General features: G+C 35.8%; 1 protein-coding gene across 1 annotated transcript in view; it reads left to right on the forward strand.

Annotated features, from left to right (window-relative positions):
- POLA1 (DNA polymerase alpha 1, catalytic subunit) overlaps positions 1 to 12,700 on the forward strand; it is a 377,795-nt gene that overhangs the window by 136,843 nt on the left and 228,252 nt on the right. The window contains exons 27-28 of the mRNA XM_087726535.1: positions 7,338 to 7,370; positions 8,085 to 8,177. Of these exons, the coding sequence (XP_087582661.1) occupies positions 7,338 to 7,370; positions 8,085 to 8,177 (126 nt within the window). The remainder of the gene's footprint in view (positions 1 to 7,337; positions 7,371 to 8,084; positions 8,178 to 12,700) is intronic.

The following is a 12,700-nucleotide window of genomic DNA, read 5'->3' on the forward strand; positions in this document are numbered from 1 at the left end:
ATTCTAGTTACATCCTTTTATATATAATGTTCAAACTCTAGAATAGGATTATATGATAATATTCTAATAAATCATCGTAAGATCATCCAATCACACTACATCTTTATAACATATTCTAGATAAAGCTTTTAAATCTCCTCTCATAATCTCCATGTGTTGTTTATATAAAATTTCATATTATTAAACTAATATATGTATTGTTATCATTATTATTCATTATTTAACCATAGCTATTGTCACTTCATTTTATACATGCTACTAGTAAACTAAATTTAGCTTAATTTTTATTATACATTTTCATTGCATCAACCTGTATCTTTCCAGTAATAGTATGGTTTTATATCTCTTGCCATTTGTAGCATTAATGTTCTAGTTACTTTCTTAATAAATCTTGTATAAACTTCTCTTCGCAATATGTTGTTCCTTTCGTATCTCATAAAAGTTTGAAACCCAGCATCTGTTCTTTCCATCAGCTTATCTTTGGTTATCGCTAATGCTTCTGTCAAGATTTCTCTCCTTATCTCCGTCAATTTTTCTCTCTTTTTTTCTTCTGTGCTTTGAAGTGGGGTAGATTTCCAATCCATCTATCTCCACTTTCCCTATTCCGCTCTTGCCATTACCAACCACGCTCACTTTGTTGTCATTATCCACAGTTTTCTTATCTCTTTGCTCATTTTTTTCTTCCATCTTTTGAACTCTATCCTCCACTTTCTTCATTTGATAAACATCCTCAGTTTCTCCATCAATTTTTTCTGTTTTGTATTCCATATTCTCCCATCTCTTTTCAATTCTCTCTGTCACAACTAATAGATTTTGAATTTCAAACATAATCATTTGCAGTGTTACAGTTTCTTTTTCCTGCTGAGCCATTCTTTCAATTTTGCAGACACTGCCACTATAGGGTTCAAGGCTATTTTAATAAACTTCAAACAGGTTCATTTATTATCTTTCAAGTCAAAATGTTGTCTTCCCTCCAATAGCTAGTGATAGAACTCCCAAAAGGCATCTGTATAAACAACTTGTGCTCTTCCTCCTATCACTCTCAATAAACAAGCTTGAATCTTAAGTGATCAAAGAGAAAGAAGAAAAAACAATGTATCCAGCCTCCAGCTTCTAAGGGGCAGTGTAACTGCTTTTCCTACTGTTGTTATAACCCTCTTTATAATCCTCCTTATTATCTTCTTTATATTCCAAGCTTAACAAAGAAAAAACCTTTAAATGGAGATCAAAAACAATCCAGTCAATCCAATCAAGCATTATATATAAAAAAGGAGAATTTTAATCCATAGGTGTAAGCAAAAGTGAAAAAAGAAGAAAACATTAATTCATTCAGTTTAAAAAATAGGGAGCCTTTGCAAAAGTTCCATCCGTGAAAAAAAAAATAGAAACAGGATAATACACTAAGTTTAATGTAGATTAATTTCGCCGCTTACAGTCTTCTGTCTTCAATTTTAATTTAACTTAATTTTTTTTGTGTGGGGGGGTTAGTCTCTTTTTCTACTAATAAAATTTCCTCACCAATTCGACACACTTTCTCTTTCCGCTTTCTTCCTGTTCCGGAGCTGTCCCAACTTCAGCAGCTTCATTAGCTGCGTTTCTGTCACCAGAAAAAAAAAGCTATTCCTGGATCTTTCAGGGACTTTGCGGTGACCCTGAGATCAGCAGGAGGTGCCCTTTTCAATCACCGTCTCTACGGGACGGTTTAGACACACAAATGGACTGTCCAGCGACAGAAATATTGACTGCGATCTCAGAGCACCAAGATCGCACGTCGTGCTGTCGTGACGTCAGCTCTCTTCCTTACTGAGATTATTATATTTATTTCAAACAATCCAGATAAAGCTGGAAAAAATACTTTGAAGACTTAAATAAAGTAATATTAAGACACTGTATGGGAAGGGAAAAAAGCAAGAATAAGTTTGAAAATGCTGCAAGATTCTAAAATCAGGAGGTTTTGGGCTGCCAGATTGGGATTTATATTATCAGGCCTCGGTACTTACATGGGTGAAAGAATGGATCAGTTTGAGGCATAAAAGATTATTAATTTTGGAGGGACTTCAATTGGGCTGGCATGCTTTCTTATGGTATGGGAAAAATAAAATACATAGTTACTTCCAAAGACATTATATTAGAAATGCAGTATTATCAGTATGGGTAAAAATTAAAGAACAACGCTATTTGAAAATACCAGTCTGACTCTCCACAATGGAGGTACTGATACATCCAAATGTTATTAATATGGAAAAAATTACAAGATACAAGGACATTTTGAATGAAAAGGGGGAACTCAAAATTAAACAAGAATTGAGTAATCAAGGGATTGACATAGCACAGTGGTCACAAGTGCAGATACAATCTTGATATGAGAAAGACGCTAAAAAGTATGGTTTTTATAAAGAATTAACAGAATTAGATCAGATATTAACAGGGACGGGTGAAAAATTAATAAAGAAAATATATAGCTATCTACTAAGTATCAAAATGGAAGGTAACCAAGTAAAGGAGACAATAATAATATGGGCTAATTTTTTTGGTTATACAATAGAGCTAGATAAATGGCAGAAATTGTGGGATAGGAATTATAAATTAACAATGTCAACTGCATACAAAGAAAATCTTTATAAAATGTTTTATAGATGGCATTTTTCACCCACAAGATTGACAAAGATGTTTAAGGACATTTCCGCTAAATGTTGGAAAGGTCATCAGATAGCTGCTTCGTATTATCATATGTGGTGGACATACTCAAAAGCAAAAAAATATTGGTCAAAAATACATACATGGTTGGAAAAAATGATAAAGCAACATATAGATTTAAAACCAGAAATATTTTTTGTTCGGTGTTTTACCGAATAAATATAACAAGGAGAATACATATTTGATTTTACACATATTAACTGAAGCTAGAATTATATTCACACAACAATGAAAAAGTTAAGGGATCCCTACAGATGAAAATGTGATTAAAAAAATATAAGAATGCGCAGAAATGGATAGACATTTATAATTAAGGAAAAGAAAGAAACTGAATACTTTTTGACATGGGACTTTATTTTATCAATGGTTAGCTAATAAAAACAGAAGTTAGATACATGGAAATATAAGAAAAGGACTAATGATAGAAGAGAGGTTTGTTAAAATAGAAAATAATAATAATAATAATAATAATAATAATAATAATAATAATAATAATAATAATAATAATAAAAGAGTACACCAACAGAGTTAGGAAAATTTTGAAATCTAAATTGAATGGTGGAAATACAATCAAGGCCATAAATACCTGGGCAATACCAGTTATAAGATACACAGCTGGTATAGTTAACTGGACACAAGCTGATTTGGACCTTTTGGACCGAAAAACCAGGAAACTAATGACAATGCACTACAGTTTACATCCACGTGGTGATACTGATAGACTATATCTGCCCCGAAAATCAGGTGGCAGAGGATTATTACAAGTGAAGCAAACAGTTGAAGAAGAAAAACATGCACTGGCTGATTATTTAAAAGAAAGTCAAGAACATCTATTAATCGAAGTAAAGAACAAAAATCTACTGAAGGCCCAACAGACGAAACAAGAATACAGAAAAGATGTGATAAAATCAAGAATGGAGAGTTGGCAGAACAAAGCACTGCATGGCCAATTTCTGGAAAAAATAAAAGATAAAGTGGACAGTGAACAAACTTGGTTATGGTTAACAACAGGTACATTAAAGAAAGAAACAGAGTCATTAATCCTGGCTGCGCAAGAACAAGCTATCCGCACAAATGCCATTAAGGCGAAAATCGAAAAATCCTCTGATGATGCCAAATGCAGACTTTGCAAAGAAGCTGATGAAACTGTTGATCACATACTCAGCTGCTGTAAAAAAATCGCACAGACTGATTATAAATTGCGGCACAATTCAGTAGCGCAAATGATCCATTGGAATTTGTGCAAAAAATTTAGTATTAAAACAGCAACAAACTGGTGGGAACATCAGCCTGAAAAAGTCACCGAAAATCAGATGGTCAAGATCTTGTGGGATTTCCGTATACAAACCGACAAAATACTGGCGCATAATACACCAGACATCACACTGGTTGAGAAAAACAAGGTTACAATCATAGATATTGCAATACCAGGTGATAGCAGGGTCGCCGAGAAGGAACATGAAAAAAATCGCAAAATACCAGGACTTAAAAATCGAAATTCAACGACTATGGCACAAACCAGCAGTGGTAATTCCAGTGGTAATTGGCACACTGGGTGCTATACCAAAAGCACTGGAATTACATTTAAAACAGTTAAAAATTGACAAAATCACCATCAGTCAAATGCAAAAAGCCGCACTGCTTGGATCTGCACGCATATTACGAAAATACGTTACGACGTCCTAGGCCCCTGGGTCTGGCCCGACTAGTAACCAATGCCAAATCCGGCGAAACAACTGGCCGCTGTGATACAATTGTATAATAATAATAATAATAATAATAATAATAATAATAATAATATACTTTATTCATTAAGCATGAAACTCAGACAACTGAACATTCAAAAATGCATTACAAATACCATTGACTGGTGTTTTGAGTAGCACAGTTTTTTGCAGTTCTGCTGGTGTTATTGCAGAAAGCTACAATTTGTTGATGTATCTTATAAAATTCTTGGACATGGTGCCAAGTGTCCCGATGACAGTGGGTATCACTGTTACATGCTTCATCCATAGCCGTGTAGTTTCGATGGCCAGGTCACAATATTTCATTATTTTTTCTAGTACTTTTTCATCGACTCTGGCATCTCCAGGAACAGCGATATCAATAAACTATACACTTTGGCCCTCTACAACCATGATATCTGGCATGTTGTGTTGTTGTTGTGTTGTTGTTATTATTATTATTATTTGGTTAATCTTTGTTGAGATCCTAGCCTTTGGGGCTGGTTGGTAGCTCAACAGCTCGAGTCCTTACCAAGGATCTAGGAACTGTTAGGTTATGTCGGAGGATATCAGCTGTTGCAAGTAGGGTGGTTTTTTGTAGAATCAGAATGTTCAAGTCTGATAAATTTAAAATTTCCAGATAGCGAGGTAGCCCTTTAGGTATTGCTCCAAGGGCTCCAATTACAATCAGGACAACACAAGATTTCTTTTTCCACAATTGCTCAACTTCAATTTTCAAGTCCCGGTACTTTGTGATTTTTTCTTGCTGTTTATCTTCAATTCGTGCATCTCCAGGTATTACAATGTCAATGAACCATACTTTTTTCTTTTCAATTATTGTTATGTCAGGTGTTGTGGACCAAGTGCCTGTCAGTCTGAATTCTGAAGTCCCACAAGATCTTGACTTTCTCATTCTCTAAAATCTTCTGAACCTGATGTTCCCAGTGGTTTTTGATATAGTCAAATCCAAACTTTTGGCACAATTTCCAGTGAATGATCTTAGCAACGCGGTCATGGCGTTGTAGGTAGTCAGTTTGTGAAATTTTGCTGCATCCACTGATCAAGTGGTCGACTGTCTCGTCTTTCTCGTTACAGAGGCGACATTTGCTGTTGGTGGTAACATGTTGAATTTTTGCCTTCATGCAGTTTGTTGCTAAGACTTGTTCTTGAGCTGCCAAAATAAAGCCTTCTGTTTCTTTTTTTCCAGTGCTCCTGCTCTTAACCAGTTCCAAGTTAGCTTTTGGTCAGCTTTGCCTTCAATACCTTTCAAATATTGGCTATGCTTAACTTTGTTTTTCCAATTTTCAGCTCGGTTCTTAATTGCTACTTTCTTATATTCAGCTTTTGACTTTGTTGTCTTTAAAAGGCCTCCTTTATTTACTTCCTTAATCATTGGTTCTTCACTTTTCTAGATGTAATCATTCAAGCTGTGTTATTCTTCTTCCACAGTCTGTTTTACTTGTAGGAGTCCTTGACTACCCTCTGCTCTTGGTAGATATAATCGGTCAACATCACTTTTGGGGTGCAAAGCATGATTCATTATAATAAGCTTCCTTGTTTTTCTTTCCAAATTGTCCAACTTCATCTGGGTCCAGTCAATTATTCCTGCAGAGTATCGAATCACAGGTATAGCCCAGGTATTTATGGCTTTTATGGTGTTTCCTCCATTCAATTTGGACTTTAATATCTTGCGAATTCATCGAATGTACTTGGCTGAAATTAATTCCTTGACTTTATTATGCATTAAATCAAAGGCCTCTAAAATCCCCAAGTACTTGTAGCCTTCTTCTGGTTTTACTGCCCTTATCATTTCTTCATTCTCAAGTTCTATTCCATCATCTTCTATGACCTTGCCTACTTTGGTTGCCATTGTTGCACATTTGTCAATTCCAAACTGCATACCAATGTCTTCGCTAAATTCTTTTGTGCTTTCAATTAATAAATTCAGTTCAGCTTTTGTTTTACCAAACAGCTTCAAATCATTCATGTTACGCCAAGGGCAAAATTTTCAGTCCTTTTTTTTTTGCAAGTTCGTATCCATAGTCCATCTTCTTCAAAATGATTGTCAGTGGTAGCATTGAGAGTATAAAAAGTAGGGGTGAAAGGGAATCGCCCTGGAAAATGCCTCGTTTAATTTCAACTTCACCCGTACTTCTTCATTAGCTATAAGCTTCATTTTCCAGAGGTTCATTGAAGTTTCCATGAATTTTTGTCTGTTGCTGCTGATGCCAAAGATTTTCAGGCATTTCTTGATCCAGCTATGGGGAACTGAATCAAATGCTTTCTTATAGTCTATCCAAGCCATGAACAGGTTGGTTCGTTTTTTCTTTGAATTCTTTAGGATTAGTTTGTCAATCAACAGTTGGTCCTTTGTTCCTCTTGAATTTTTGCAGCATCCTTTCTGTTGTACAGGTTTAGGTTAGGTTTATTAGATTTATATGCCCCCCTTCTCCCAAGGACTCAGGGCGGCGTACAACATTAAAAGAAGCACATAATATAAAATTTAAAAAAAATTAAATAGAATATCCCAAACAAACCGAATTAGGAAAAATAATATTTTGGAAGAAGCTTTTCTTTTATGGGTCATTCAGTGTTTGATGATATGCATACCAGTCACATATTGATAAACAATGTCCTGCAGAAAGGAAAAATAATATTAATAGATAGGTGATAATATGCCATTCTAATTTGCGATGCATTCATTTTCATAAATATTTGGAAGATATGTAAGCTTTTCTCTTCTCTTTTTTATTTCTTTTTTTGTATAATCTATAATTTTTGGAATGAATGTGTCAGATATGGAAACAATATTTTGTATTTTCAAAATTCAAACATCTGAAGTTTATTTTCTGCTAGATATGTCTTACATTTTGTACCCTATGCAGTCATTAATTAAAATTTTCTTTTCTTTTCTAGATCTTAATGCATACTAAGGAGATGGTACAAAAGGTAATATAATTACATTATATTTAAATATAAATTCTTAAATAGCATAAATTAAAAGAATAGTCTAATATGAACTAAACACAAAGCATCTCTGGATATATAGTTTATAAATTTAATACTTATTGATGAATTATAGTTTCTTGATCCCAAAGTTCTATAAAGTAAATATGATCTAATCTCTCTGAAGAATGAGTGTCTATGGAGATTCTCAGTCATCCAGGTCATGGTTGTCCTAAAGGTGTTTTTTCAAGAGGCAACTGGATTTTCTGTTTTTTCTTTGAAGAGATTTTGCTTCTTATCCAAGCTTGAGAAGCGAAACGCCTTCAAAGGAAAACCAGAAAGTTCAGTTGCCTCTTGAAAAAACACCTTTGTGACTCTAAAGACTGAGTTTCAGAATTAAAGCTTAGTTGTAGTCTAATAATTGCATATTCAAGTGTCTTATTGAAGTAAACATTTTTTTCAGCTTCACTTATTCTTTTGAAGACTTAGAACATATTTATTTTTCCTGCATCAGTTCAACAGATTGCTGCTGTTAGATTCAATAAAACTAGGAGTCATGAAGTCTAGTTAAAAAAGGCCAACATAGAAACAAGCCACTAATTTTTTTCAGTATCACACATCAGTTTCTACCTACTCTGAGCTTTTTTCAAATGAGAGATTTTTAATAAGTACAAGCATTTTGAATACTATTTTAAGTAACTTTCTTTTATCCCTCAGATGAATCTGGAAGTGATTTATGGTGATACAGATTCCATCATGATAAATACAAACCTTACCAAACTGGAAGAAGTATTTAAACTGGGAAACAAGGTAAAATCTATTTTTAATTAACTTTTTTATTTATTTTTGTTACATAATAAAAATTATTTTTTGAACAGTGTTGTCCAAATTCCCCCTTTAACATTCCCCCCAAAAGACATAATTCATTTTATATTATATTTCCATTATTTCCAATTTTAGCCATATTGCTAAGGCGACCAGATTTTCAGATTGGTAAAGAGGGACACCTTTGACCGGGGGGGGGGGGGGGGATGTTTGATTAAAATTTTTATACGGAGCAACAAAAAATTTCATACAACGCAAAAATAGTATTGTAATATTTTGTTTTATTTCAACATAACTACAATTTACAAATATAAATTGTAACTGTGGCCAAACATCAAAATTTTGATCACATGACCATGAGGATGCTGCAACAGTCGCTAAGTGTGAAAAATGGTCATCAGTCACTTTTTTCAATGCCATTGTAACTTTGGTCACTAAGCCAATTATACCACCTTTCTTGCCACAGTTCTTAAGTGAATAACTGCAGCTGATAAGTTAGTAACATAAGTGAATCTGGTTTCCCCATTTGACTTTGTCAAAAGGTGATTATATGACCCCAGGACACTGAAACCATCATAAATATGAATCTGTTGCCAAACATCAAAATTTTGATCGCGTGACCATGAGGATGCTGCAATGGTCGCTAAGTGTGAAAATGGTCGCTAAGTGTGAAAAATGGTCATCAGTCACTTTTTTCAATGCCATTGTAACTTTGGTCACTAAGCCCATTATACCACCTTTCTTGCCACAGTTCTTAAGTGAATAACTGCAGCTGGTATTTTGTATTTTGGATAGAATCTTTTTTTTAAATAGTCTAAGACAGTTTAAAAAAAGAATCCACACAGAATAAATTGAAGTAAAACATTTCAAAATATTGTGCATAGAATTTTTAAAAATGGTTTAACTTCAATTTATTTTTGATAGAATCTTTTTTTAAATAGTCTTAAGACAATTGTAAAAAAATCCACACAGAATAAAACTATTTTAAAAAATCCTATGCACAATAAATAAAATATTATTTTAAAATACATTAAAAAAATAAAAGAAAAAAACCCAGGTCACTTACCAGCAGGCACAAATGAGCACTCCAAATCAATCCAGAATGATGTAGATGTTAATACAAAGAACTGAGCAAATTAAAATGGTGAAATTAGTCACGGAAATATTTTTCAAACTTTGCCACCATTTTTTCCACACGAGCTGACCTTCAACCTCAGTGCCCCTCCCCTCCGGAAAATCCAGGAAGGAACACTCGCTACCTCTCTAGCCAAGTATTTCCTGGAGCTCTATGGTACTGGGTCATCTTTTCTTATAAAAGTGAGTAAAAGGGGCGGGGGGAGGGTCCCTTTTCTTGCTTTAAAGTTTTAATATCTTCAATGAAAGTACTGAGACAGAGTGTCTTTTGTCTTGCCCGGGTTAGGATTTCTTAAGCAAATCCACTGGGCTTTCAACATGAAGCCATAAAATCGGGACTTTTTTAAAATGCCCCGGGACACGGGACAAATTGTTATAAATCATGACTGTCCTGCTGAAATCGGGACGTCTGGTCACCTTACGTATTGCTTTTCTCATATTTTCCAATATCTAGTTTTTAACATTTACAAACAATATAGTTTTTCTTTCTCTTTAAAAATAAACAATTTATCACTTTTTTCCATCTATTTTCCATGAACAATATGAATCTTCAAGTTTCAAGTTTCAAGTTTTATATAATCAAGATAACATAATAATTTTCAGCTTTAAGGTTATTAATGTAATTCCCATACATTCTAATTAAAACATATTTTACCTTGTTAACAATCTCTCTTTCTACTGGATCATTCTACTATTCTCCCATTTCTAAATTTTCTTTTCTATTTTTCTACTTTTTATGTGTGTCATATCTTTTCTTCTGTATTTTCCCTCTCACTTTTTGATAGATTTTTTGAGTATCTCTCCCCCAAGTTTCTCTTTCCCATCTCCTTTTATTTTTCTCTTTATTTTTGGCTAGTTTCTTTTTTGGATGCTCTTTTTTCTTCTCTGCTCTCTTTGTCCCTTTAGTTTTATTTTCCATTTCTACCTTGTTAATTCCTTGTTCATTTACATTGATTGTCTGTTCCCCTCCTGTCTCCACTTTCAACAATTTTTCTGGTTCTTTTTCTACCTCTTTTGTTACTGTCAGCTCCTCTCCATTTATTAATTAGGAAAGAAAGACCATGAGACTCCATGTGTAGAAATCAAATGTACTTTTACTAATTATAAATGGCTAAAAGGCTATGCATAGCGAAGTCTGATTAATTAGACGCGAAAGCAGTTGATATATAGAATAGCCCATTCCCCACCTCTTGGCATCACAATCCCAGCCCAATCATAAGTCTTCCAAGTGTCAGGTGTGAGATAACTTCAAAAGGTATCACGAAGATGGAATGTCGGTGCCGTTAGTCCAGGCGGGAAATACCCACGCCTGCGCAGTCCGCTCAGTCGGTGAACTCCAGAACTTTCCTCCAGCACAATGAGTAACCCCTCCCAAATACCAGCCCCCCCCCTCCCGTTTCATGGCAGCTGAAGCGACAGCAAAGCAGAAGCTGACAGTTACCTTTTAATGTTGCTTGTACACTTTTTAACATTTCCAACAGCTCTTCTAACATCCCACCCTCCATGATCAAATTTAATAAACTTTTAATATTTTTATATTTTATCACAATTAATTTAGTCCATTTTCTTAGTTCTTCTCTTTGATATCATATCTCAAGATAATCCAATCTTTTTCCAAAGTCGAAATTTCTGTATTTTCTTCCAGTATAAACAAAATAAAATCAAGAAAAAAGACAAACCACACCCTTCTTCTGTTCCTTTGTTGCACGATGGTATTATGTCTCCTCTCTCCCATAGGTGGCTTTTATTGTTCCTTTATGTAATCATATCACTAATTTGTCAAATCTTGTCAGTAGTTGAACCAAAAGTTCAAAGTCCATATTCCAATTTTCCTGATCTCCCCCCCCCCCATTTTTTTAGGTTAGGTTTTTCTGGTGAGTGAGTACTGATCTCAGTACTCTCTCAATGATAGCTTTCCCCTCCTTTTTATAGCAATAGCAGTAGACTTATATACCGCTTCATAGGGCTTTCAGCCCTCTCTAAGCGGTTTACAGAGAGTCAGCATATTGCCCCCAACAATCTGGGTCCTCATTTTACCCACCTCGGAAGGATGGAAGGCTGAGTCAACCCTGAGCCGGTGAGATTTGAACCGCTGACCTGCTGATCTAGCAGTAGCCTGCAGTGCTGCATTTAACCACTGCGCCACCTCGGCTCTTTTCTGTCCTCCGTATTCCAAGTGATGTTTAGCTGCTAGCAGCTTCGGAATATTTTTAAGCTCCAAAATGTATTTCTTTTACTCTTACATCGCCCAATCTTCCTTCAGATCAAACACTCCTTTTGCTTCTTCGCACCTTCACAAATCTTGTTCCAGATGCCCCATCTCCAGAGCAGTCATACAAAGATGGCTTTCCTTGTGCCCCATCCCTTCAGGACGGTTCCAATTCACAAAGGATCTCTTGACAACATCTTGCTGACTGGGTTTTCACGCAGCTTGGCAGAACTCACTATTTCCCCAGCTGTTCTCGACGGGACGCTCTGGCCCCTCCTCCGAAACAAGATAAAACCTAGCACTGCAAACTTTCTAAGTGTTTTATATGAAAGTGCTTCTGTGTACCAACTATATCACCAGTTTTTCTGAAAATGTTATGGTCTGGTATCAGCCTATGGATATCTTTCTGGACCTTTGCATAGGGATGAGCAAGGTATTATTATTATGGCCTGTTGCACAGTCAGCCAGATATTCAGACTGGATTTGTCATTTCTCCATAGTGTTAAGGGAGGATCAGTCAGGATTGGGTGTTGCTCTCGTCTTCTGCCTGGAGACTGAGCCTGTTATCTTTTGGTGACACCCCCTGCCACTGGTTCCTTCCCAGTTTCAGCTCAGTCTCTGGCCAGTCGAGACACAGAGATTTCTGGCTATGACTAATGTTTTTTTTCCCACAGGAACTTTGACAGGAATTTTTTTTTGCTTTTTGCTAATATTGCAAAGGCAATTTGGAGGGCTAACCAATTCATGTTAGTCACCTATTCGGTTAGTTTGCCAAGGTATCTGCTATTTTTGTGAAGCAGTGGAGGGGGTTCAATTTCAAACTGTCTCTTTTAAATCGAGCTGAAGCCCCAGCATTGCCACCTCAGTGGGTGACTCTCTGGCTGTCTAGCTTGACTGGACACTCCATGGCCGGCTCATAAGACCAGGCACGGTTGCTTTGACATCGCAGTAGCGGGGAGACACTCTGGCTGTCCAGTTCGACTGGACATTCTGCAGGCAGCTCACATGATCAGGTGCAGCTGCTTTGAAATTGCAGCAGCAGCAGCAGCTCTGATCTATTGCGGACCGCCCTGCCAGTCAGAGTGCTGGCTACGGCAGCTTCCCAGCCACCAACCAGTCTATAGCCTCCAGAACTGCACCGGAAAGTTAAGGATGATCCTAATCT

The sequence above is a fragment of the Thamnophis sirtalis genome, unplaced genomic scaffold (assembly GCF_051295495.1).
Source record: "Thamnophis sirtalis isolate CommonGarterSnake01/CBP01778 unplaced genomic scaffold, rThaSir2_p1.2 scaffold_12, whole genome shotgun sequence".
Lineage (NCBI taxonomy): Eukaryota > Metazoa > Chordata > Lepidosauria > Squamata > Natricidae > Thamnophis > Thamnophis sirtalis.